The 25,127-nt window shown below is 44.7% G+C and overlaps 1 protein-coding gene across 2 annotated transcripts in view; it reads right to left on the bottom strand.

Annotated features, from left to right (window-relative positions):
* Positions 1-25,127, bottom strand: part of dbnlb (drebrin-like b) — a 40,051-nt gene that overhangs the window by 11,460 nt on the left and 3,464 nt on the right. For both annotated transcript variants that reach the window (XM_043681174.2, XM_043681173.2), the window contains exons 2-10: positions 20,471-20,526; positions 17,393-17,505; positions 16,201-16,275; positions 15,444-15,590; positions 14,050-14,127; positions 11,198-11,349; positions 8,126-8,180; positions 2,610-2,684; positions 1,636-1,747 (exon numbers count right to left, since the gene is read on the bottom strand). In XM_043681174.2, the coding sequence (XP_043537109.1) occupies positions 1,636-1,747; positions 2,610-2,684; positions 8,126-8,180; positions 11,198-11,349; positions 14,050-14,127; positions 15,444-15,590; positions 16,201-16,275; positions 17,393-17,505; positions 20,471-20,526 (863 nt within the window). The remainder of the gene's footprint in view (positions 1-1,635; positions 1,748-2,609; positions 2,685-8,125; positions 8,181-11,197; positions 11,350-14,049; positions 14,128-15,443; positions 15,591-16,200; positions 16,276-17,392; positions 17,506-20,470; positions 20,527-25,127) is intronic.

Genomic DNA, 25,127 nt, shown 5'->3' with positions numbered 1-25,127 from the left:
TAAAAGCAACACAGCAACAGATTCAAAGACATTAAATGCGAGCAACACAAATCATACGATTGCTGCTTTGTAAATGCACTTCCAAGTATGGTCTTCAATGCTGGAAATAAGAATGTGGAGAAAGTAGTGGAATATGATTCTGAGTTGCTGCACATACTGGAATTAACTTTATTTTTAATCTTATTTTAATGATTTATCAAAGCTGGCATTTAGTACCACTCCTTTAGAAAACAGTAGTGATTGGTTTCCTTCGACCACTGCAGTTACTATGTGAAAGGAAATCCCACAGAGATGTTTTTTTGGAAGTTTCAGAATTCTGACTAACAACATATTTGATACATTTCCAAATTGGGGTGGTGAGAGACTTGGGGGTTATGCGTCCAGGCACCAGTTACCCTCAACCTTCAAAGCCAATGGCAAGGAACAACATCTTGGATTTACAACGTTAAAGGACTGAGTACAGTCTCCGTCCTACCCTTCCCAACTCAAGCTCTAACAAAAGCAGAGTGCACAAGGATAACAGCGCAGCAAATGTGGTGACAGCAGGAGCCAGGAACAAGCGAGCAACAGCTCTGTTGATAACAGCCTCAATTCTTTTACAAACATGAGGTTAATATTCTGTTGTGATGCGGATGTGCGAAAAATAAAATTATATACTGCAACAAAAAGCATTCCTCCAAACAGCCACTGCTCACAGTACATATACCAAGAATTCAGTATGTGTTTTTTCTGCAGATCAGTTTGCAATTTGTCCCCCTCCGTATCTGAATTTTTATATCACGATAAGATTGTAATCAGACTGACTCGTCCCTCAGAGACAACTGTACAGAGCTGGCTAGGAGCTGTTTATACACTGGCAGATTTAACTTGAGATGTTAAAAAACTCGAATTCATAAGTTTGAATTAGATAGATGAAAAATGTTTGCACAGATAAGGAGATCAATAACTGGAGTACACAGGTAGTTGCGGAAAGAGGTGGACGTGAAATTCTCCTGAAATGTGTTTAACACAGGAGTGGATTGCACCTCACTTCGACCTGTGAGAAATGAATTCAAATACTGGTCATCATTCATTTGGAGAACCTGTCTATTGAGAAAGGTGAAATGGTTTCTGAACCATGAGCTTTGGAAGGAAAGGTGTTGTAACGCTGAGTCGGTGCGGTTATAAATAAATAGGCATTCCTGCACCTGCAACATCTTCACCATTCTGGGACACTTCCACAACACCATCCACATTACAACACATCATATTCTAGTTGAGCAATCCAGCCACCATGCAATAAAATCATGAAACAGAACAAGACAAGCTGCTGGTTAACTAAACATGTCCAGCTGATTTGTGTCTGTGTGCATGCTTCTTTCCCTCAAAAGAAAACACCTCTGTTAAGCCGGGATTGTGAGAGGAATCAGCAAGTCTTTCTGGCTATCAGACTGACCAAGCAGAAAAGTGCAGCTCACACAGTGCAACCTGGTAATAAATGATTAGAAAGAGGCTCACTCGCTGCATACTCAAGCTGTTGAGAGAAACCAGCTTTAACTGAGACAAAAAAAATAGTATGACTGAAGATCAGCGAGACAATTTGGTCTGTGGACTGGGTGTTTGGAACATTAACAGAAGACCACACTTCTGTGTTACCTGGCTGCGCACTTCCACTAAGGGAAGAGGAATCTCCTGCCATACCACGTTCGCGTTCCTTGAACAGTTCCTTCGGATTCACCGGTCTCTGGGAAATAATGGATGCAGCCTCCTGCAACGAGATCAGTTACAAGTGGTGGAAACTGAGAGCCCTAGGTCTGAAAGGGAAGCTCGAGAAACAGCAACATCCATCGTCTGCTTCAGGCCACAGCATTCAATGTAAACCAGTTCCCCTATCCACAACTGTGCCCTGCCATACTCCTGATCACCAAAAAGGAAAACAATTTGGCACCACTTATTTCTGGTATCACTTGGGTGCCAGCTGTAACTTGCCATTATATATTTCTACAAACCATGCATGGCCCATGGAGGAGACTGATGGTTCAAGTCCCAAGTACTTGAACCCCTAACTGCCGGGGCATACTGTGCAGGTGCTGCACTGTGATTTGGAGCAGACAGGCACGTAATCTTCCATCTCATGTGGGAAGAAAAGGTTCGGTGGAACTTCCTTACATATATTTTGCCTCAGCCATTGGCATCCATCACACATTAAGTGGCCAATTTATCATTGTTGCCACGCGTGGGAGCTTGCTGCATATAGACTGATTGCTACATTTGCTCAATTTACAGCAGTAACTGCCCTTCAAGGTCACGAATTGACTTCATGCCCTTACTGATCCATTCAGAAATTTTTAATCAACCGCCCCTTAGCCTAACTGGTTTTTTTGGAGGGAGAGCTGGCATTTTTAACACCTGTAAAATGGCGAAGTACTGCCTCAGACCATGCCTGATCAGTTGTGGCTGATGATGGCCAATCTCAAATCTCCCCAACAGCATCGTTGTGTCCTCGAGGGCTCCACTCTGAGCTTCTTCCTGAACACTCCAAGCCTCTTTCTCACATGAGGGGAGCAACAGAACCAGACTTCCAGAGATGGTGCAGCAACAGGATAGCGCAGCAAACAAAGTCCGCATACCGTCGCCTTCTCGATGGACTGACTTCTCTTAAAGCCTTTGCGCATCTCTGCCTGGTATTCCTGCTCTTGCTCTTTCTGTAAAAACACAAAGATGCTATTAGAGGTGACACTGTGAGCCAGAGACTTAGCATAAAGCCAGAGAAACTTCTCGCATCAAGTTCAGAAAAGCCCAGGAAGATCAGGGAACAGCGAATGGAGTTAACGAGCTACAATGTCAACAAGATTTGGAGAGTTTGTACAATAAGTCTTCCCTATTCCAGAGTTGTCACTGAGTTAAGACTTCAAGAGAGTTGAATGGTGACAGTGTTAGGGGAGTTTTATGCTATCTATCTAACAAGGAGAAAGTGAGGGCTGCAGATGCTGGAGACCAGAGCTGAAAATGTGTTGCTGGAAACGCGCAGCAGGTCAGGCAGCATCAAAGGAACAGGAGAATTGACGTTTCGGGCATAAGCCCTTCTTCAGGAATGAGGAAAGTGTGTACAGCAGGCTAAGATAAAAGGTAGGGAGGAGGGACTTGGGGGAGGGGCTTTGGAAAGCGATAGGTGGAGGGAGGTCAAGGTGAGGGTGATAGGCCGGAGTGGGGTGGGGGCAGAGAGGTCAGGAAGATGATTGCAGGTTATGAAGGCGGTGCTGAGTTCGAGGGATTTGACTGAGACAAGGTGGGGGAAGGGGAAATGAGGAAACTGGAGAAATCTGAGTTCATCCCTTGTGGTTGGACCGTTCCCAGGCAGAAGATGAGGCGCTCTTCCTCCAACTGTCGTGTTGCCATGGTCTGGCGATGGAGGAGTCCAAGGACCTGCATATCCTTGGTGGAGTGGGAGGGGGAGTTAAAGTGTTGGGCTACGGGGTGGTTGGGTTGGTCGGTCCGGGTGTCCCAAAGGTGTTCTCTGAAACGTTCCGCAAGTAGGCGGCCTGACTCCCCAATATAGAGGAGGCCACATTGGGTGCAGCGGATGCAATAGATGATGTGTGTGGAGGTGCAGGTGAATTTGTGGTGGATATGGAAGTGTCCCTTGGGGCCTTGGAGGGAAGCAAGGGGGGAGGTGTGGGCGCAAGTTTTGCATTTCTTGCGGTTGCAGGGGTAGGTGCCGGGAGTGGAGGTTGGGTTGGTGGGGGGTGTGGACCTGACGAGGGAGTCACGGAGGAAGTGGTCTTTTCGGAACGCTGATAGGGGAGGGGAGGGAAATATATCATTGGTGGTGGGGTCCGTTTGGAGGTGGCGGAAATGATGGCGGATGATACGTTGTACATAGAGGTTGGTGGGGTGGTAGGTGACGACCAGTGGGGTTCTGCCCTGGTGACGGTTGGAGGGGCGGGGCTCAAGGGCAGAGGAGCGGGAAGTGGAAGAGATGCGGTGGAGGGCATCGTCGACTACGTCTGGCAGGAAATTGCGGTCCTTGAAGAAGGAGGCCATCTGGGTTGTTCGGTTTTGGAACTTGTCCTCCTGGGAGCAGATGCGGCGGAGACAAAGGAATTGGGAATATGGGATGGCGTTTTTACAGGGGGCAGGGTGGGAGGAGGTGCAGTCTAGGTAGCTGTGGGAGCTACTCCTCCATCGCCAGACCATGGCAACACGACGGTTGGAGGAAGAGCGCCTCATCTTCTGCCTGGGAACCCTCCAACCACAAGGGATGAACTCAGATTTCTCCAGTTTCCTCATTTCCCCTCCCCTCATCTTGTCTCAGTCAAATCCCTCGAACTCAGCACCACCTTCCTAACCTCTCCGCCCCCACCCCACTCCGGCCTATCACCCTCACCTTGACCTCCCTCCACCTATCACATTTCCAAAGCCCCTCCCCCAAGTCCCTCCTCCCTACCTTTTATCTTAGCCTGCTGTACACACTTTCCTCATTCCTGAAGAAGGGCTTACGCCCGAAACGTCGATTCTCCTGTTCCTTGGATGCTGCCTGACCTGCTGCACTTTTCCAGCAACACATTTTCAGCTGCTATCTATCTAACCCCAGTTTCACCTGCCCTACGTGTTTTTTACAAGGCATTCTTTCACAGGATGTGGGCATCACTGGCTGTAGCAGTATCTGTTGCCTGTTCCCAAATGCCCTGAGAAGCAGGTGCGGCGAGCCACCTTCATGAACTGTTGCAGTCAATGTGATGTAGGTACACCTCAGTGTTATCAGGGAGGGAGGTCCAGGATTGGATCCAATGACAGTGGAAGGAACAGCAAGAAGTCAAGATGATGTGGGGTTACAAGAGGAAGCTGTAGGCCTCTGCCTATCTGTTGCCCTTGCCCTTCTCAGTACTCATCAGAGAAGGCTTGATGAGTTGCTGCAGGGCATCTTGTAGATAGCTGTTGTCGTGTGCACCTGTGGAAGGGGGAATAAATGTTTAAGCTGGCGAATGTGGTGCCAAGTCGGTTCTTTGTTCTGAATGGTGTTAAGTGTCTTTAGGGCTGCTGAAGCCTGCACTCATTCAAGGAAATGGGAAGTATTCCATCACACTCTCGACATTTGCCTTGTAGATGGCATTCAGGTGGTGAGATACTTACTGTAAAATTCCTCCTCTCTGACCTGCTCTTTTAGCCAGTATGGATGTGTGTGTGTGTGTGTGTGTGTGTGTGTGTGTGTGTGTGTGTGAGTGAGAGAGAGAGTGATATATATATATATAGTTTTTTTTTTAATTCATTCATGGGATGAGAGGGTCACTCAGCCAGCATTTATTGCCTATCCTTTTTTCACCCAGAAGGCAGTTTAGAGTCAACCACATTGCTGCTGATCTGGAGTCAAGCGTTGGCCGGACAAGTTAAGGCTGGCAGTTTTCTTCCCTAAAGGGAATGATGAACCAGATAGCTTTCTCTGACAATTGACAATGGGTTCATATTTATCATAAGGTTCTTAATTTCAGATTTACGTTGAATTCAAATTCCACCAACTGTCGTGTTGGGATTCAAATCTGGGTTCCCAGAACATGACCTGGGTCTCTGGACTAACAGTCCAGCAAAAATACAATGAGGCCATCACCTCCCCTCTGGATAATCCAGTTCAGTTTCTAGTCAGTTATGAGCTCCAGGATGGTGGGTGGAGGAAGAATTCATGGTCAGTAATGTTTGTCAAGAGATGCTAATTGGTTTATCTCTTACTGAAGGTGGTCATTGCTTGGTTCGTGAGACATGAACGTCACTTGCTACTTGTCAATCTAAAACCAGGTCTCATCTAGGTCTTGCTGCATTTTGACTTGGACTGCTTCAGTATCTGAGCAGTCATAAACGTTGCTGAACATCAAGCAATCATCGACAAACATTCCAACTTCTGATGGAAGGCAGGGCAACAATGAAGATGTTGTGGTTCTGTTCGCCAAGCTGGAAGTTTTTGTTGCAAACGTTTCGTCCCCTGGCTAGGCGACATCACCAGTGCTTGGGAGCCTCCTGCGAAGCGCTTCTTTGATGTTTCCTCCGGTGTTTATAGTGGTCTGTCCCTGCCGCTTCTGGTTGTCAGTTTCAGCTGTACGCTGTAGTAGTTGGTATATTGGGTCCAGGTCGATGTGTTTGTTGATGGAGTCTGTGGCTGAATGCCATGCCTCTAGGAATTCCCTGGCTGTTCTCTGTCTGGCTTTCCCTATGATAGTAGTGTTATCCCAGTCGAATTCATGTTGCTTGTTGTCTGCCGGGAATGAGAGTTGGCTATCCTTTTCTTCTTCTCTCGTGAATCGGATTCCTGAGAGTGTGGCATTCATGATCGGGTGTGTTTTTTCTATTTCCGTGTTTTTAATGATTACAAACGTGTCATCGACATATCTGACCCAGAGTTTGGGTTGAATTTGTGGTAGGACTGTTTGTTCTAATCTTTGCATAACTGCCTCTGCTATGAGTCCCGAGATTGGTGATCCCATGGGTGTTCCGTTGATTTGTTCGTATATCTGGTTGTTGAATGTGAAGTGTGTTGTGAGGCTCTCGGTGATTCACGAGAAGAAGAAAAGGATAGCCAACTCCCATTCCTAGACGTGATGGTACAGAGAACACCGAACGGAGAATTCACTACAAGGGTATACAGGAAAGCCACACACACAGACCAAGTCCTAAACTATGAAAGTAACCACCCCAACAGACACAAACGAAGCTGCATCAGGACACTATTCAAAAGGGCCACAACACACTGCAGTACACCAGAACTGCAAAAAGAAGAAGAGGAACACCTATACAAGGTATTCGCTAAAAACGGATACCCGTGCAACTTCATCAACAGATGCCCAAGAGAAAGACCACGGAACGAGGATATACCACAACCAAAAGGACTAGCCACACTACCATACATCAGGAGCATCTCAGAACTGACAGCCAGACTACTGCAACCCCGAGGACTCATAACGGCACACAAACCAACAGCCACGCTCAGACAACAACTCACCAGAACGAAGGACCCGATACCCAACATGAGCAAAACTAATGTACAAAATACCATGCAAGGACTGCACAAAACACTATATAGGACAAACAGGAAGACAGCTAACAATCCGCATACATGAACATCAACTGGCCACGAAACGACACGACCAGCTATCCTTAGTAGCCACACACGCAGACAACAAGCAACATGAATTCGACTGGGACAACACTACTATCATAGGGAAAGCCAGACAGAGAACAGCCAGGGAATTCCTAGAGGCATGGCATTCAGCCACAAACTCCATCAACAAACACATCGACCTGGACCCAATATACCAACCACTACAGCGTACAGCTGAAACTGACAACCGGAAGCGGCAGGGACAGACCACTATAAACACCGGAGGAAACATCAAAGATGTGCTTTGCAGGAGGCTCCTAAGCACTGATGATGTCGCCGAGCCAGGGGACGAAACGTTTGCAACAAAAACTTCCAGCTCGGCGAACAGAACCACAACAACGAGCACCCGAGCTACAAATCTTCGCACAAACTTTGAACAATGAAGATGGTTGGTCAGAGGCCACTGACCTGAGGGACTCCGACAGAAATGCCCTGGAGTGGAAATGATTGACCTTCAACAACCATAACCACCTTCCTCTGTGTGCATTATGACGCCAACCAGTATAGCCCCCCCGCTCCCCCTTGTGGATACTAATTGACTGTACTGGATTTATTCTGCTTTGTGGGTACAAGACATACTGGATGAATAACAAAAAGGTTGGATGCAAAACCTGCCATATATTTATCAATATGCCATTAAAAATATATACATTTCTAACAGAGAGTTACACATTAAAACCTCAGACAGACAGTCAACGCCCAATGTCATTTTATATTTACACTCGAGCAGATTCGAAAATTGTGGAGCTGGAAAAGCACAGCCAGTTGGGTAACATCTGAGGTGCAGCAGAATTGACGTTTCCAGCATAAGCTGTTCATCAGGAATGAGCTCATTCCTGATGAAGTGCTTATGCTCTATAAGTTTCAATTTTCCTGCACCTTGAAAGCTGCCTGACCGGCTGGGATTTTCCAGCTCCACACTCTTCAACTCTGATCTTCAGCATCTGAAGTCCTCACTTTCTCCAGAACAGATATTCATCAGTGAATGGTAATACTCACCCAGCGCTGTTTCTCATACTCTCTGCTCTGTGAATCTTGTTTCTTCTGGAATGTCCTGCAGAGATGAAAAAAATAAGTGAATTTGAGAACAAAGGGACAAATGTTTTCTACAAGTAGATTGATGACTTGGACATCCATTTGGAAATAGAATGACTTTCTCAGTGTCATTTATAAAGACTCGCCTTAAACTGTATTGAGCACAATTTCTGCGATTCACACCTTGAAAATGGGAATTTTGATACTCAAGAGGAATTGATGATGTCTAATTGTTACCCTCCTTCAATTCTTCCAGAAAAGCTTTATCAAGTAATTGTATGATTTGTAATTGTAATGATTTCTTACATTCTGCTTTGGTAAAGTGTTATACTGTGCTCTGTGTCTGTTCCTACCTCCCTACCCATACTTATCAGAGATTACTGTAACCCTTCACATCGTGGCTTGTGATCTTCCAACGTGTAACAAGTGGTGAGGCTCTGTCTGGTCTACACAGAACTCCCTTTTCCACTTCTTTTGAACCTTGCAACACTTAAGATGCATCTTGACAGATACAAGAATAGACAGGAAAAAGGACTTCATGGAGTCAAAATGTTATTAAATTCAAGAAAACATTGTATGTCAGCACAGCCTTGGTGGGTCAAAGGGTTGTTTCAGTGCTGTTCCCTTGTTTAATCCTTCCTAAGATACTGTTCTAGCAAAGTGTTATGAAGTTACTGTATCTTTGAGAGTGAATGTTGTTTTGCACTGAGACCTTACAAGCACCTGTTATATAACTAGCCAAGCAGTCTCAGATCAGACTGGAAAATATGTAACATTTGGCTGTAAAACAGATACCTGAGTCGTTTGCTGTTTTGACAACAATTTGAATTCAACCAGTTTAAATTATGCCCCAGGATAGAAAACCCAATTGAGTTTGAATTTATTGTTTTTACCAACTTCAAACCATTGAGACAATCGGATGGATCAGGCATTTTGAAAGTTAGACAGAAACCAACTGCCAGAGTAACTGCCGGCAAAACACTATCAAAGCTACCATTTTCATAAGAAACATCTCACTAGTGAAAAGAAACACGACAACTAAGGAAGATCTCCAGCAGAAAGACAGGCACCGACAACGACAGCTGCTGTATGGTTTTCAAATTAAGTTGATGCAATTTTAATATAGTTTTTATTGGAGTAGCATATTGTTGTTGGGTTGGAGTCAGATAACAAGCATTTAAAAGAAAGAGGGGCTTAGAATTGGGAATAGTTGTTGCATGTTTACTTTTGGAGTTAAGGAATTAATTGATATTATTTAATTAATAGTGAAATTTGGGATTTCTCGGTCATTCATATTTTAACAGATTACAAGGCAAGGTGAGCTTTTCTGTGTATTTGGTTTAATTAGCAGAAGGGTTCACTGCCATGTTGTAACAAATGGCCCCAGTGTTTCCACTCCTAGGTGATGCGTATCAATGCCAACTTTGGCAAAATCTGCCACTCTAGGCTGGCATGATGCAGGAGTACACAGAGCCCGATTACCAGGAGCTCATCCGAGTGTGAAGAGATTTGCATGAAGACGACAAAGCTAGGTGTCATTACCGGCAAGAAGTCAGCAACAAATTCAACTGGAAATGAGGGAGAACTTATTTATCATGAGGATTATGATGATATAAAACTAGTGAGACAACGAGTGCTTGCAGCAAGGTATACAGCATTGAAGAGGAATTTATTTAACAAGGGAAAAGATGCAAGAGTGGAGGGTGAGAAGAGGAGACTATTTGGACCAAATGGCCTGTTTCTGCATCATGCATTTCTGTGGATATGGATGGAAAGAATGAAGTAAAACCACATGAAGACGACACATGCGTGCACAGCTATTGGGCTGAAGTTCCTATTTCCCTGATGATATTTTATTAAGGTCTATTTTGTCCTGGTTCTTTTTAAACAGTGTTTACAGCAGAGGTACATGGCTGTCTACTCAAAGCCATGAGAGTAAACAGTTTGAGATGCCCTAGGCTTGTGAGGAAAAAAAAAGTGTAGAAGTAACCTAACTGGGTTGCGCAAGCTCCCACAAAAGCAGGATTTTTAGTATTTTAATTTTCAATAGAGTTTGTTGCTAGTTGTTGGAGCTGGGTGAAAGCTGTAGTACATATCTCTCTGCTACCCAGTTTTCTCTTCATGTTTTTTCTATTGCTGCTTGAATTGCATAGGAGACAAAATCATTTTCTGAACTTGCCTCGTGCCAAGGGTGTGTTTCTGGGATGTTACTACATTGGAACAGTTACTGTTTAATAGTAAAATTATTATTCTGTTAAATTTTCCAATAGACTTCAATATTTCAATATCTTCTTTCTTTTGTTGTATCTTAACAATAGTATCTGAAGAAACTAATGTTTTGCTTCAAAATTGGTAGTTTGACCGGTCAAATTGTATCGGGTACCCAACACCTTACACTTGCCTTTAAAGTAAGAAAAGGGGTCTAAACTATCTTCTGAATATGTTTTGAAGGGGTTCAGTCTGGTCCGTAGCAAATTGGGGCTCTTGTCAGGATCAAAATCTCTAATTCCATATCGGGGTTTAGGATTGTTGGACTCAAAAAGACTGAGTGTCCAGTGTTGGTGTTTTTTTTTATTTCGGGAGTTGCATTCGGTTGTTTAAATCGGGTGTGTGTTGTGTAATTATGACTCTTTCAGTTGTTTCAAGTTCCTGGGGGTGCAAGTCACTTCGGGAGTTTCATAGAAAGTGAGCAAAGCAAAGCATTTGGAATTGGTAACAAGATAGAGTTAAGTTGCCTGTGTCTGGCAAGAAAGGGGAGATATTTGTGGCAATCACACAGCATTTAACAATGGCCAGGAGTGCCACTGGCATCTTTGGAAATTGCTGAAATTCAATTGAAAGAGTGTTTTGTTTGCAATTTGAATGCAACACCTTACACTTGCCTTTAAATTAAGAAAACACTCAGGTCTGGACAGGCTTCTGAATATATTTTGAGGGAGTCTGGTCTGGTCCATAACATTCCAATGCTGTAAATCAAACAGCAGACCCTGTTGCTACCATCCAAAGAAGCAAAGGTGACAAGGTGCTATGACTTACTTTTGTTGGTCGATCTGACTAGACCTCTCCTTGAAGCGTTGCTCCCTCAGCTCAGACTCTCTGCGTTCCCTCTCCGTCCTTTCCTTTTCTAAGCCCTCCTGTTCCAGCGCCTTCCTCCTTTTATCATCTTCTCTTCGCTTTTCTTCATCTATCTGTGGATTAAAAATAGGAGACATTAGTTTTCTATTTGTTTGCTGTGAGGTAGACAAGGTAAATCCAATGCCAGCAGCCACCACAACTGATCTCAAGGGGATCCCATCCTGCCATACTTGCTGTGACCTCAGGCAGTCCAGTTATAGTTCAGATTCAAAGCTTGAAGCATGGCTAGAGGGCAAATACTGCTCCATTCCTGCTGTCTTGCATATAGACAAAGTTAGTTAAACATCACACAAAACCAGATTATAGTCTAGCTGGTTTATTTTGAAGTACAAGCTTTCAGAGCTCTGCTCCTTCATCAGGGAGCACTTCAACAGCAAGGTTTAGCCATCACTAGCAAGGCCAGCATTTCTTAGCCTCTGTATGGCCCCAGCAAAGTGGTGGCATTCAACCTTCTTAAACACTGCTCTTAGTCGCTTGGACAACAGGCAGCTGACAGGTTAAAACTGCTGGTGTGTGGTTGGAGTTACAAACAGGATAAGGGCTCAATAAGGGCTCAATAAACCCACTGCTTTAAAACCAGCCTCTTCCCAGAGTTTTCTAACTGAACTCACATGGTCCACCACTATAGTGGGATATCAATATCCAGCCTCTGGATCAGTCATGATCTGGGGTCACACAGAATCTGGGATAGAAGTGACATGTACAATCCCCAGGACTGGATGGGATCTATCCCAGGTTGCTCAGGCAGGCAAGAGGGGAAATATTGGGGCCCTGACAAGATATCTTTGTAACATCCTCAAACACAGGTGAAGTGCCAAAGGAGTGGAGAGTTGCTCACGTTGTCCCCCTGTACAAGAAGGGTAGTAGAAATATTCCAGGTAACTACAGACCATGAGCCTGACGTCAGTGGTGGGACAGTTGCTGGAGAATGTACAGGATAGGATCTGTTAATATTTGGAAGAGAAAGGGCTTATCAGTGATAGGCATCATGGTTTTGTGTGGGGGAGATCATGCCTTAACAACGTAATCCAGTTCTTTGAGGAAGTGACCAATTTGATAGATGAAGGAAGGGCTGGAGATGTCATTACGTGGACTTTAGTAAGGCATTTGATAAAGTTCCCCGTGGTAAACTAATGGAGAAAGTCAAGTCACATGGGTGTGCAGGGTGTTCTAGCTAGGTGGATAAAGAACTGGTTGAGCAACAGGAGACAGAGTAACAGTTAAAGGGAGTTTCTCAAAATGGAGAGATTTAGATTAGATTACATTACAGTGTGGAAACAGGCCCTTCGGGCCAACAAGTCCACACTGACCCGCCGAAGCGTAACCCACTCATACCCCTACATTTACCCCTTACCTAACACTATGGGCAATTTAGCACGGCCAATTCACCTGAATCTGCACATCTTTTAAACTGTGGGAGGAAACCGGAGCACTCGGAGGAAACCCACGCAGACACGGGGAGAACGTGCAAACTCCACACAGTCAGTCACCTGAAGAGGGAATTGAACCCGGGTCTCTGGCACTGTGAGGCAGCAGTGCTAACCACTATGCCACCGTGCCGCCCACATGTGACCAGTGATTTTCCACAGGGATCAGTGCTGGGGCCACTGTTGTTTGTGATATACATAAACGATCTGGAAGAGGGCATTGGTGGTCTGATCAGTAGGTTTGCAGATGATATAAAGATTGGCAGAATAGCAGAAAGCATAGAGGAACTGTCAAAGAATACAAGAGAACATAGACAGACTGGAGAGTTGGGCAGAGAAGTGGCAGATGGAGTTCAATCCAGGCAAATGTGAGGTGATGCATTTTGGAAGGTCTAATTCTAGAGCGAACTATATTGTAAACAGAAGAGCCTTGGGAAAGGTTGATGAGCAGAGCGATCTGGGAGTTAAGCAACTTTGTACCCTTAAGGTTGCTGCACAGGTGGATAGAGTGGTCAAGAGGGCGGGGTATTGAGTATAAGAGCTGGCAGGTCATGTTAAAATTGTACATGACTTTGGTTCAGCCACATTTAGAACACTGTGTACATTTAGAACACTGTGTACAGTCCTGGTCGCCGCATTCCCAAAAGGATGTGGACGCTTTGGAAAGGGTGCACAGAAGGTTTACGAGGATGTTGCCTGGTATGGAAGGTGCTAGCTATGAAGAGAGGTTGAGTAGGTGAGGATTGTTTTCATTAGAAAAAAGAAGATTGAGGGGGGACCTGATTGAGGGCTACACAATCATGAAGGGTATAGACACGGTGGATAGAGATAAACTTTTCCACAGGGTGGGGGATTCAATAACGAAAGGTCAGGCATTCAAGGTGAGAGGTGAAAAGTATAAGGGGGATATATGCATAAAGTACTTTACACAGAGTGGTAGGTGTCTGGAACGCGTTGCCAGCAGAGGTAGTAGAAGCAGACACGGTAGATTCATTTAAGGTGCGTCTAGACAGATGCATGAATAGGTGGGGAGCAGAGGGGTACAGATCCTTAGGAATTGGGCGATAGTTTTCGACAGTGAATTTGGATCGGCTCAGGCTTGGAGGGCCAGTTCCTGGACTGTAAATTTTCTTTCTTCTTTGTTCTTGTTCACATCCGACCAGGAAGAGCACATCGCTCTACTAAAGGCCATCTTTGCACCTTAATCTATAGAAAATAGCACAGTCTTACTGCTCTAAAAAGCACTGCTCCAGTCTAACTTAGTACTTATATTTTAAATTTTAATGACCAACATCAATCCTACAGTGTGCAGAACCAAACCCTTACCTGGGTCTGTGCCCAGAAACTTGCTTTGTTCGCACTTTGGATTTCTGACATTGCATTAGTCTTCTTATAAACGGAACCCTGAAGGAAGAAAACGGCAGAAAAGGATGGAGTTGTAATAACAGGTTGCCAATCCACATAACCATCAGCTTTGAACCCAGTTTCTATTGACATCATTGGCCTGTTACAAGAGTTAGATCTCAGAAGGGACAGCTCAGAGCATCAGGTTTCCCATCATTTGAGCACTGATCCTTGCTATCACACAGACAGTTGCAACCATGTCTTGTGCTCACTACTGACAAGGTCTAGGGTTTCCCTTAGATGCAGAAATATGTGGGCAAAGTGCTGGAGAGGAACAGTCACTGGTCAGCACCAATCCAACACAGGCCTACACCTTCTGCAAGAACAAATACAGAGACTGGAATGTATTTGGAGGCTATGAACTTAGCATGTGCCATTGACCAGTCTGTCACACACCAACTCAAGAATGTTACAAGGCACCATCACCAGCCCTCTTGACCTTCATGTTTTTAACTACAGGCTGACGTCCTTCCAGTGGAGGGGACAGGGCTAGCTTTTACTCAGCACTTCATCAAAATTCTGTCAAACATCCAGAGAGTCACTGTGTCATACAGCACAGAAACAGACCCTTCCGTCCAACTTTTCAGCAGCAGCCTGGCATCCAAATCTGGTCGAGTCCCATTTGCCAGCATTTAGCCCATATCCCTCTAAACCCTTCCTATTCCTATACCCATCCAGATGCCTTTTCAATGTTGCAACTGCTCAGCCTCCACCACTTCCTCTGGCTGCTCACTCCGCACATATACCTCTGCAAGAATAAAATGACCCCGCGGGTCTTTGCGTTGCCCAAACATTTTCTGTCCACTAGATTAACTTAATCTGCAGCTTTAATGGTGAAATTCACAAGTCGGCATATGAAACGGAGTTGTCTGTATATAGTATTTCAATTTCTATTAGGTGGATTTGTTCCGTGCTGTCGTGCAGTGTTCAGTCTGTATTTATGTTTGGACAGTTTTGTGTTCAATATATAATTCTATGACTTGTCTGTTGTGTGTTGCATGTAATTGTTTTTCTGTGCTGCTTTGTGTTGAGTATGCAATTGTCTCCCTATGCTGTTGTGTGTTCAATCTGTAATAGTCAATCTGGTGACTGTGTCGGAAAAAGTGCGGAGTATCATCCTGGAAACTCTTTGGTTGACACCAGAGCAGTGTGGCTTGGAGAGGGTCAGGTACAACTCAATCCCAGAACACCAACCTCTCACTTGCCTTCACTTCCCATCATTATGTCGCCTACCAGATCCTAAATACCGCTGACCATCACTTGGATTCATTTTGCACACCGCCTTGCTCTGCTTTCTCTCATCGAGACAGACTCACCACGGGTCCCTGTGGCTGAGTGTCCTGGAAGCGGGAGCTCTCCTTATGAAAGCTGTAGTTAGCACCCGAGGCCTTGGCCACTTTATTAATGATCACCTCAGGTTCCACATCCTCATCGGCACGAGCATTGATAGTAACATGGGCACCCTAGAGAGAAGTAAACATTTGACACCTACTCATATCAATGAAGCAAAATGCGCCAAGCTGCTTCAGAGGAGAGTAAGGAAATCACATTTAACACTGAGGAATATGGCAGGTGAGCCAAAACTGGGTCAAAGAGGTCAGCTTTAAAAGGCAGATGGAATTTTTACACTTCAGTCACTAGTTGTCTGAAGACAATGGTGAGGTGAAGAAAATCAGGGATGTGCATGAGACAAGAATTGGAAAAGCAAGAGATTTCGAAGGTCGTAGGGCTGGGAATATGATGGAAATACAGATGGAAATATATGGGGCCACGGGGAGACTGGAACTCAAGGATGAGAATTTAAAAGTGGGATTTTGCTGTAACTGGAGCCAGGTTTGTTTAGCAAGCATTGAGGTGGTAAGTGAACAAGGCTTGGGTCAGGTGGAAGAGGTTTGGGAAAAGTTGAGGTTTACAAAGTGGATGGCGAGCGAGGACGCCATTGAAATGGTCCAGTCTGAAGGTAACAAAGCATGACATAAAGAGGAAATTAGCTAAGGCAGAAACAAAAATCAACAGATAAACATTTGGAGCGATATTGAACACCTGGAACTGCCATATTTGAACACACCTTACCTTTAGAAAGTTGGCCACAGTGCTGACATGATTGGCACACAACCCCTTCCTGGCATCTTTCACTCCTTCACCAGTCTGAAGTGAAAGGGCAAAGTAAATAAGATTGAACGTGAATGTCACGTGGTCGGAGTCCCATTACAAGTAATAAAACATGTTACAGATTAGGCCAGACCCCCACAAAACGTTTTAAGAAGGTAGCCAAGACACTAACTTTTCCTTATTTTGAACATCAATGTGAAGTGCCGTGTTCCAAATGCAATGCAACTGGTCAAACTACTCAACGTTAAGCAAAACACAATTTATTTCAACATTACACTTAAAATCAAAACAAAAGAAAGAGGAATTTAGAGTAACTTAACAAATGGAAAACTTAACTGAATAATAAATAGCTATTACTAATTAACTGTTCCAATCTAGTAACATCCTGTAAACACAACCTATGGCAAAAAGGCAAACACAGAAACAGATTCTTATATGCAGTTCTCCAGTCCAGAAGGAAGAAACATGAAGAAAATATTCAGAGAAAGTAGCAGCTGGGAGACATTCACTGAAGCTTCCAACTCTTTTGAGACCCCAAAGGCTTCTGCTTAAAACTTAGCCTAAAAACTACAAAACAAAACTAGAGAACCTGGTCTGAGAGAGCTGGCCACATCCAGGCTGCTTCCTTTGTTCTAACTTTTAAAATAAACCTCAAAGGCTTATAAATTGTTTAGTTTCTTCAAGACTACTCGCACCACTACCTTACAACCTCTCTTCAAAAGCAAAACCAAGACAAAATAACATCAAAGTGATAGCATCGTCACAATTGCAGTACAATGTGTCCCTCAAAAATGAAAAGAAAACATGGCTATAAGCATCATGGCTCTCTTGGAAACTGTACTGACCAATAGATTCCAAGATAGGAAAAGGATTTAAAACTGATTCTTGTAGAGTTATGATGTTACACAGAATAAACATATGCTAGAGGAGATATGACACAAAAGGTTAAGGAGGGACACGAAATGTCAGAGAATGTGCAAAGCAGGACTTTGCTAAAGAATGGCTCCCAAAGAAAAATCATTGCATTAGCAGGATTTCACAGCACAGTGACCATTCATCAATCATCTTCAGATAAGGACAAGAAAATATCTTTCAATAACGACAATTGAGTCAACTCAAGATGAGCAATACTGTGCTGTAATTTGATACTTACCCAGTTGATGAGGACATATTTGGGCAATCCTGAGTTGGGGTCTTTCACTCGACAAAAAGCATACATCACTTTTCCACTGTTTAGTTCTTCTACCAACTCCTCAAGACCCCCATCTGAAAAAGACACAAGGCTAAACTCAGTACAAGAGATGCACCCAGCGAATTCATCCACAGTCCTCATCTTTCAAGGGAGGAACTTGACCCTTGGATTTATTAATAATGGCACATCCTGATAGACGAAGAGAAGGGAACTGCCTTGTTGCTGGACAAGACATCAGATTGGAAGCTCAATGTAAGGTCAAAGAGGACACAGTTTGTTATCACTTTTGTTTAGCCTGAGAGTCTGTAATACTAATTTAGGTGGATGCATGTGGAGCTCCTCCAAAGTGGCAAGGTCAGAGAAGCAGTCTGGAAAGTATCACAGGAGGGGGAACCTAACCTCATTTCTGGAGGAGATGCTTTGCGAAGAGGCTGGGGGAACATTCATCACTGGAAGACTCATTAGACAAGGGTGTACTGTATATAAACAAAAAGATGTGCATTGGCTGGGATTGAACAAGTGAAGGAAATCTCAGTGTGCTAGACGAGAGTCAGATCGATCTTCAAACAACCGGAGAATCAGATATTATAGAAGTGCCACACATTGATTGTTTCAGGGCTATAACAAAGGAAAGAAAAGTTGTTGAGAAAGATCCAGGGCACTGTTATCACTGTCTGTAGAAACTGACTAAAACATAGAATTGAAATTCATTTCTCTTTATCCTTGCCTAAGACCATAAGATGTAGGCCATTCAGCCCATCGCGTCTGCTCTGCCATGGCTGACATGTTTCTCAACCCCAGTTTCCGCCCTTTGCCTCGTAACCCTCGATTCCCTTACAAATTAAGTATCCATCTTTGTCTGAAATACATTCAGTAATTCCACAGCCCTCTATGGCAATCAGTCCCATTTTCACCAGCCTCTAGCTGAAGAAAGTTGTCATCTCAGTTCTCCAGTCTTGTCTCTCTCGTCTGAGAATCTGTCATCAGGTCCTCACCCTACGAGTGGAAACATCTTTTCCACATCCCTCTCAGTATTCTAAGTTGCAAACAGATTCCCCCTTCAGCCTTCTAAACTTGATTGAGTACAGACCAAGAATCCTCAACTGCTCCTTTGGACAAGCCCTTCATTTTTTTCACCTCCTCTTGAATATTCCAATGCCAGCACATCCTTCCTTAGATACAAGGCCCAAAAGTGCTCACAATATTCCAAACTGGGTCTGACCAGAGCCTGATACAACCTCAGGAATACATCTCTGCTTTTGTTTTCTAGCCCCCTTGAAATTAATGCTAACTTGGCCAACTGAATCTGTATGTTAAACTGAACAGAATCCTGAAGTGTGACTCCCAAGTCTCTACGTGCTTCAGGTTTTTGAAGCCTTTCCACGTTTACAAATTAGTCCACACCTCCTCTTCCTCCCCAAGTGCATAACCTCACACTGTATTCCACCTGCCACTTCTTTGAACATTCTTCTCGCCTGTCCAAGTTCTCCCTACTTCCTCAACAGTACTTGCCTCTTCACCGATTTTTGGGTTATCTGTAAACTCGGCAACAATGCCCTCACTTACTTCATCCAGATCGTTAATTTATCATGTGATGAGCTGTGATGCCAACATGGACCCTTCTGGAACTGAACTGGTCACCAGCTGCCATCCTGAAAAAGACCCCTTTACCTCTACACTCGCCAGTCAGCCAATCCTCTATCCGTGTCAATATCTTGGCCCAAATACCATGGGTTCTTATTTTATTTAAGAGCTCCTATGCAGCACCTTGTCAAAGGCTTTCTGGAAAACCATATAGATCATATCCATTATAAATATGAGGTGCTGCATTTTGGGAAAGCAAATTTTAGCAGGACTTATACACTTAACTGAAAGGTCCTAGGGAACGTTGCTGAACAAAGGGACCTTGGAATTCAGGTTCATAGCTTCTTTAAAGTAGAGTACAGGTAGATAGAATAGTGAATGCAGCATTTAGTATGCTTTCCTTTATTAGTCAGAGCATTGAGTATAGGAGTTGGGAGGTCATGTTGCCGCTGTACAGGATGTTGGTTAGGTCACTTTTGGAATATTGCATGCAATTCAGGTCTCCTTCCTATTGGAAGGAAATTGTGAAACTTGACAGGGTTCAGAAAAGATTTACAAGGATGTTGCCAGGGTTGGAGGATTTCAGTCAGAATAGGCTGGGGCTGTTTTCCCTGGAACGTCGGAGGCTGCAGGATGACCCTATAGAGATTTATAAAATCATAAGGGGCATGGATAGGGTAAATAGCCAAAGTCTTTTCCCTGGGGTGGGTGAGTCCAGAACTAGAGGGCATAGGTTTAGGGTGAGAGGGGAAGGATATAAAAGGAACCTAAGGGGCAACTTTTTCCACACAGAGTGGTGCGAGTTTGGAATGAGAGGCCAAAGGAAATGGTGGAGGCTGGTACAATGACAGCATTTAAAAGGCATCTGGATGGGTACACGAATAGGAAGTGTTAGATGGGTATGGGCCAAGTGCTGGCAAATGGGACTAGATTAGGTTGGAATATCTGGTCGGCATGGATGAGTTGGACCGAAGGGTCTCTGTCTGTGCAGTACATCTCTATGACTCTATATCCACTGGCTCTTCTTTGTCTAACTTACTCATTACCTCCTCAAAGAATTCTACAAAGTTCGTCAGACGTGATCTCCACTTGATGAAGCTATACTGACTCACCCACTGTTTTGTCATGCACTTCCAAGTACTGCACAATCTTGTCCTTAATAATGGATTCTAAACTTGATCTTAGCAATTACAGAGGTCAGTCGAATTGGTCTAGTTTCCTGCCTTCTACCACATTCCCTTCTTTTACAGGGTGCCACATGAGCCATTTTCCAGTTCTCTTGGGACCCTCCCTGACTCGAGGGATGTCTGAAAGATTATCACCGAATCTCTACAATCTCCACCAGTTGTTTTCTTCAGAATCCTGAGATGTCTTCTATCTAGTCTGGGTACTATTAAACAATGTGGCACCCTGTAAAAGAAGCCACAGATGACAAGGGGTCGATGTCATCCTCACCTCCAGTTCCTGCCACCCGTAGATCATTGCTGTTGCCTTCATAAGTAAAAAGGGCCCTGAAAAACAGAAAACAATACAATCAGATTTCCTCTCATCCTTATAGATAGTGCCCACCTCTCAAAAGGAAATAAGCTGGACTGAAACACTGCTATACGCAGCCATCACTTGGCATTGGTCCAATAACAGTTGGATAATAGGCAATGTTATTCAGCACACTTGCAGTTAATGGTGGTAAAATCAAACAGGTCAAACATTCAACACGAACCTCCCCTCCCAGTGCTTGTAAACTGAGAAATTCTCACCTCAAAAGCTAGTACATGACAGTACTGCAACCACTCACTCCATGATTAGCACCATGGGTTTTGCGTTTGCCTCCAAGTGTGGTCTTGTTGGATACGGAGTCAACAGCCTCCGATTACCACTCGAGACAAATTCAAGGGGAATTTGGGACTGAATCTGAGCCATGGCAGACTGACTGTTCCTCTACTTAGCATGAACTAGACCAATTGTACAGATAGCATCTGCCAAATGGAGACTCAAAATTGCAAAAATCTGTCATGACAGCTTCGTACTGGGTGTCAACCTGCCTGTCATGAACCATCACTCCGATTCGCTGTCACTTTGCACTGGAGGCAAGGGAGTTAACGCATCTCACCCAAGCTGCAATTCCAAGGCCCAGAAGTTTCAGATTTGCCCATGTAGCAGATGTATAAGCCTTTTTTCAGCTAGCTTCCTGCTTGTGGCACAGAGAGATCATGGACTTTATTGGACCCCCCTCTCCCCACATTTGCTATTTTCCCCAGAGTGTTTTCACACATCTGCCCCACAGTCTTGCAAACTATTTCATTCTTCATTTATCAGTCCATTCCTTTTCTAATCTGTCTCTGACACTTTTTTAAACCCAGATCACAACAATTCTGCATTCAAAGATAACCTTTTACCCATGATCTTGTGGGCGGCACGGTGGCACAGTGATTAGCACTGCTGCCTCACAGCACCAGAGACCCGGGTTCAATTCCCGCCTCAGGCGACTGACTGTGTGGAGTTTGCACATTCTCCTAGTGTCTGCGTGGGTTTCCTCCAGGTGCTCCGGTTTCCTCCCACAGACCAAAAATGTGCAGGTTAGGTGAATTGGCCATGCTAAATTGCCCGTAGTGTTGGGTGAAGGGGAAAATGTCGGGGAATGGGTCTGGGTGGGTTGTGCTTCAGTGGGTCGGTGTGGACTTGTTGGGCCGAAGGGCAATCTAATCTTAATGCAGCATCCTCTCCTGCCAGAAGGAAGTCCTTATTGACTTTGTTCCCCAAACCACTCAGAATCTTGAGCACTTCATCTCTTTATTCAAATTAACAGAGGAAGTTAGACCAGGAGAAGAACTATTTTATTATCAATCTGTTCCGCAGGACTGAGGAAGCCACCATCCTGAAAAGAAAAAAGGCTCTGTTACTTGGCCACACTCTGAGTGGTGTCAGCAGCATGATCAGAAGTGTCAGCATGCACAAAGCACAATAAAGGCTTATCACATTGACAGAAAGAAGTTGAAAATGTACATCAAAAGGAGATAAATATATGGAATAATCTGCCAGGCAAGACTATCAGATCTTGGCTAAGGAGAAAGTGAGGTCTGCAGTGGATGAACAGTTGGTGCAGTGGATGAACTGTTCAACCTCCTCGTGCTCCAACGAGGAGGTTGAACAGTTCATCCACTACACCAACACCTTCCACCCCGACCTCAAATTCACCTGGACAGTCTCGGACTCCTCCCTCCCCTTCCTAGACCTTTCTGTTTCTATCTCAGGCGACCGAATCAACACGGACATCTACTACAAACCTACCGACTCCCACAGCTACCTGGACTACACCTCCTCCCATCCTGCCCCCTGTAAAAACGCCATCCCATTCTCCCAATTCCTTCGTCTCCGCCGCATCTGCTCCCAGGAGGACCAGTTCAAAATACGTACAACACAGATGGCCTCCTTCTTCAAGGACCGCAGTTTCCCCCCCGACGTGGTCGACGGTGCCCTCCACCGCATCTCCTCCACTTCCCGCTCCTCCGCCCTCGAGCCCCGCCCCTCCAACCGCCACCAGGACAGAACCCCACTGGTCCTCACCTACCACCCCACCAATCTCCATGTACAGCGCATCATCCACCGTCACTTCCGCCACCTCCAAACAGACCCCAGCACCAAGGATATATTTCCCTCCCCTCCCCTATCAGCTTTCCGTAGAGACCACTCCCTCCGCGACTCCCTTGTCAGATCCACACCCCCCACCGACCCAACCACCACTCCCGGCACCTTCCCTTGCAACCGCAGGAGGTGCAACACTTGCGCCCACACCTCCCCCCTCACTTCTCTCCAAGGCCCCAAGGGAAACTTCCATATCCGCCACAGATTCACCTGCACCTCCACCCACATCATCTACTGCATCCGCTGCAGCTGGTGTGGCCTCCTCTATATTGGGGAGACAGGCCGCCTACTTGCGGAGCGATTCAGAGAGCACCTCTGGGCCACCCGGACGAACCAACCCAACCAACCTGTGGCACAGCATTTCAACTCCCCCTCCCACTCCACCGAGGATATGCAGGTCATTGGACTCATCCACCGCCAAACCACAACAACCCGACGGTCGGAGGAGGAGCGTCTTATCTTCCGACTGGGAACCCTCCAACCGCAGGGGATGAACTTGGACTTCACCAGTTTCTTCATCCCCCCTCCCCCCACCCTGTCTCAGCCGGATCCTTCCAGCCCGGCACCGCCTTCCTGACCTGCAGTCTTCTTCTTGACCTCTCCGCCTCCACCCTACTCCGACCTATCACCCTCACCTTGACCTCTTTCCACCTATCACATTTCCAACTCCCCTCCTCCAAGTCCCTCCTCCCTACCTTTTATCTTCTCCTGCTGAACACTCTCTGCTCATTCCTGAAGAAGGGCCTGTGCCCGAAACGTCGAATCTCCTGTTCCCTGGATGCTGCCTGACCTGCTGTGCTGTTCCAGCAATAAAGTTTCAACTTAGATCTTGGCTAAGGACAGCTTAACGTGTGGTGAATCAACAGCATTATCATCGATTGTTAGAACCATGGAGGACATTTGGCCCATCACATCTGTGCTGTCTTTGAAAGTTTTGTTGATGATATTACAATGGAGGCGGTCTGTTCCCCCTCCAGACACTTAAACTGGAATAAGAAAACCATTCAGCTCTATAAGCCCAATGACATTTCAGTTAGATCAATGTCAGTAATGTCATGAGACAGTTTCCAAAAAGAAATCTATTGATCCTGATATCAGCGATATCAATTGCACCAGAATACAAATCCAATAAGAGAAGTGCTCCACAGATTTCCCTAACTGATTATTCACATCAAGACTCACCAGTCCAAACTTCAAATTGATTCTCTTGTCCTGGGCTTGACCAACCAGAGGAACTAGTTTATCTAACCAGTGTTTTCAATCAACTTGAAAACATCACTGAACCATTTCATCAAAAAATCTGAGAGAGATCTTGCTGAACACAAATAGGCTGCTGAGTTCCTAAACTCCACCTCTGGCCAGCATTCAAGATTTGTGACAAAAGTAAGTTGAGATTTTCATAGGGTGCAAGTCACTTATTGTGCTATTGGTGTGGAGTATTACAAACAGGAGTGCACAAGACTTCATGACAGGACTATCTAAGTTGAGCAGAAGGGCTTGAGGAACTGCAAGGTTTGTCCTCATGTATATTTTAATTGTCTAAAGCAAGTGGCATTGCCATATAATACGTAATGAAAACTAGAGGATGCAAAGGCCATCGAAAAAGCAGTCTCTCTTTCAAGGCTGATGGCCACATGTGTTACTCTCAAAGACCTAGGCCCAGGTCATGTGCCCAAGAAGAGCTTGACCATCTCAGGAGAAAGTGAGGACTGCAGATTCTCAAGATCAGAGTTGAAAAGTGTGGTGCTGGAAAAGCACAACCGGTCAGGCAGCATCGCTTTTCCAGCACCAGACATTTCGACTCTTGATTATCTCAATAAATTACCAGAAAAGTGTAGTGACTGGCAACTGTAGCACTAAGAATATTTTGTATCTCCAGCTGTGTCAAATTCAACTGACAAGCGTTTCGGCATTTCAACATTTGCACAAAGATGTTGCCGGGGGCAAATCGTGAATTGAGGTTAACCATCGAATGAGCACTTCAGTTTTGTTCAACTTTTATGGATCCATACTAGTCCTTTTGATTTACTGAGCTTTGTTTAGCACAACAAAATAGTTTCACACTGCATGTCAATTGCATGTTTACAAGTTTTATTTTACATCATAAACGCACAAGGCAATAGATGAATTTGCGAAACTGTGAATTTTAAATACTGGACAAAAGCCTTAGATCTTATTGTTTTGAAAAGGCTGAGGGGTGGTCAGATTAAGATTGTGAAAGATAGGTAATATTTTGATGTAATAGATACAGAACAATTGTTTCCTCTTGTGAAAAACAGCAAAAACAGAGGCCTTCAATATAAAATGGTCAGCTTTGGGAGCATGCAGAATTCATTCTCACAGGGACCAGTTGAGATGAATAATATAAATCACTCGAGGGAAGTTGGAAACATTTATGATGGAGAAAGGAATTGAAGGATTGACCTTTTCAATTGAACCACGTCAAGTGACAGGAGTTGCGTGTGGACTA

Source organism: Chiloscyllium plagiosum, unplaced genomic scaffold, assembly GCF_037043375.1.
Source record: "Chiloscyllium plagiosum isolate Xiang-an unplaced genomic scaffold, Cpla_swu_hap1 HiC_scaffold_48, whole genome shotgun sequence".
Lineage (NCBI taxonomy): Eukaryota > Metazoa > Chordata > Chondrichthyes > Orectolobiformes > Hemiscylliidae > Chiloscyllium > Chiloscyllium plagiosum.
Note: the sequence above shows the minus strand (reverse complement) of the source record. Positions and strands in the feature narration are given on the sequence as shown.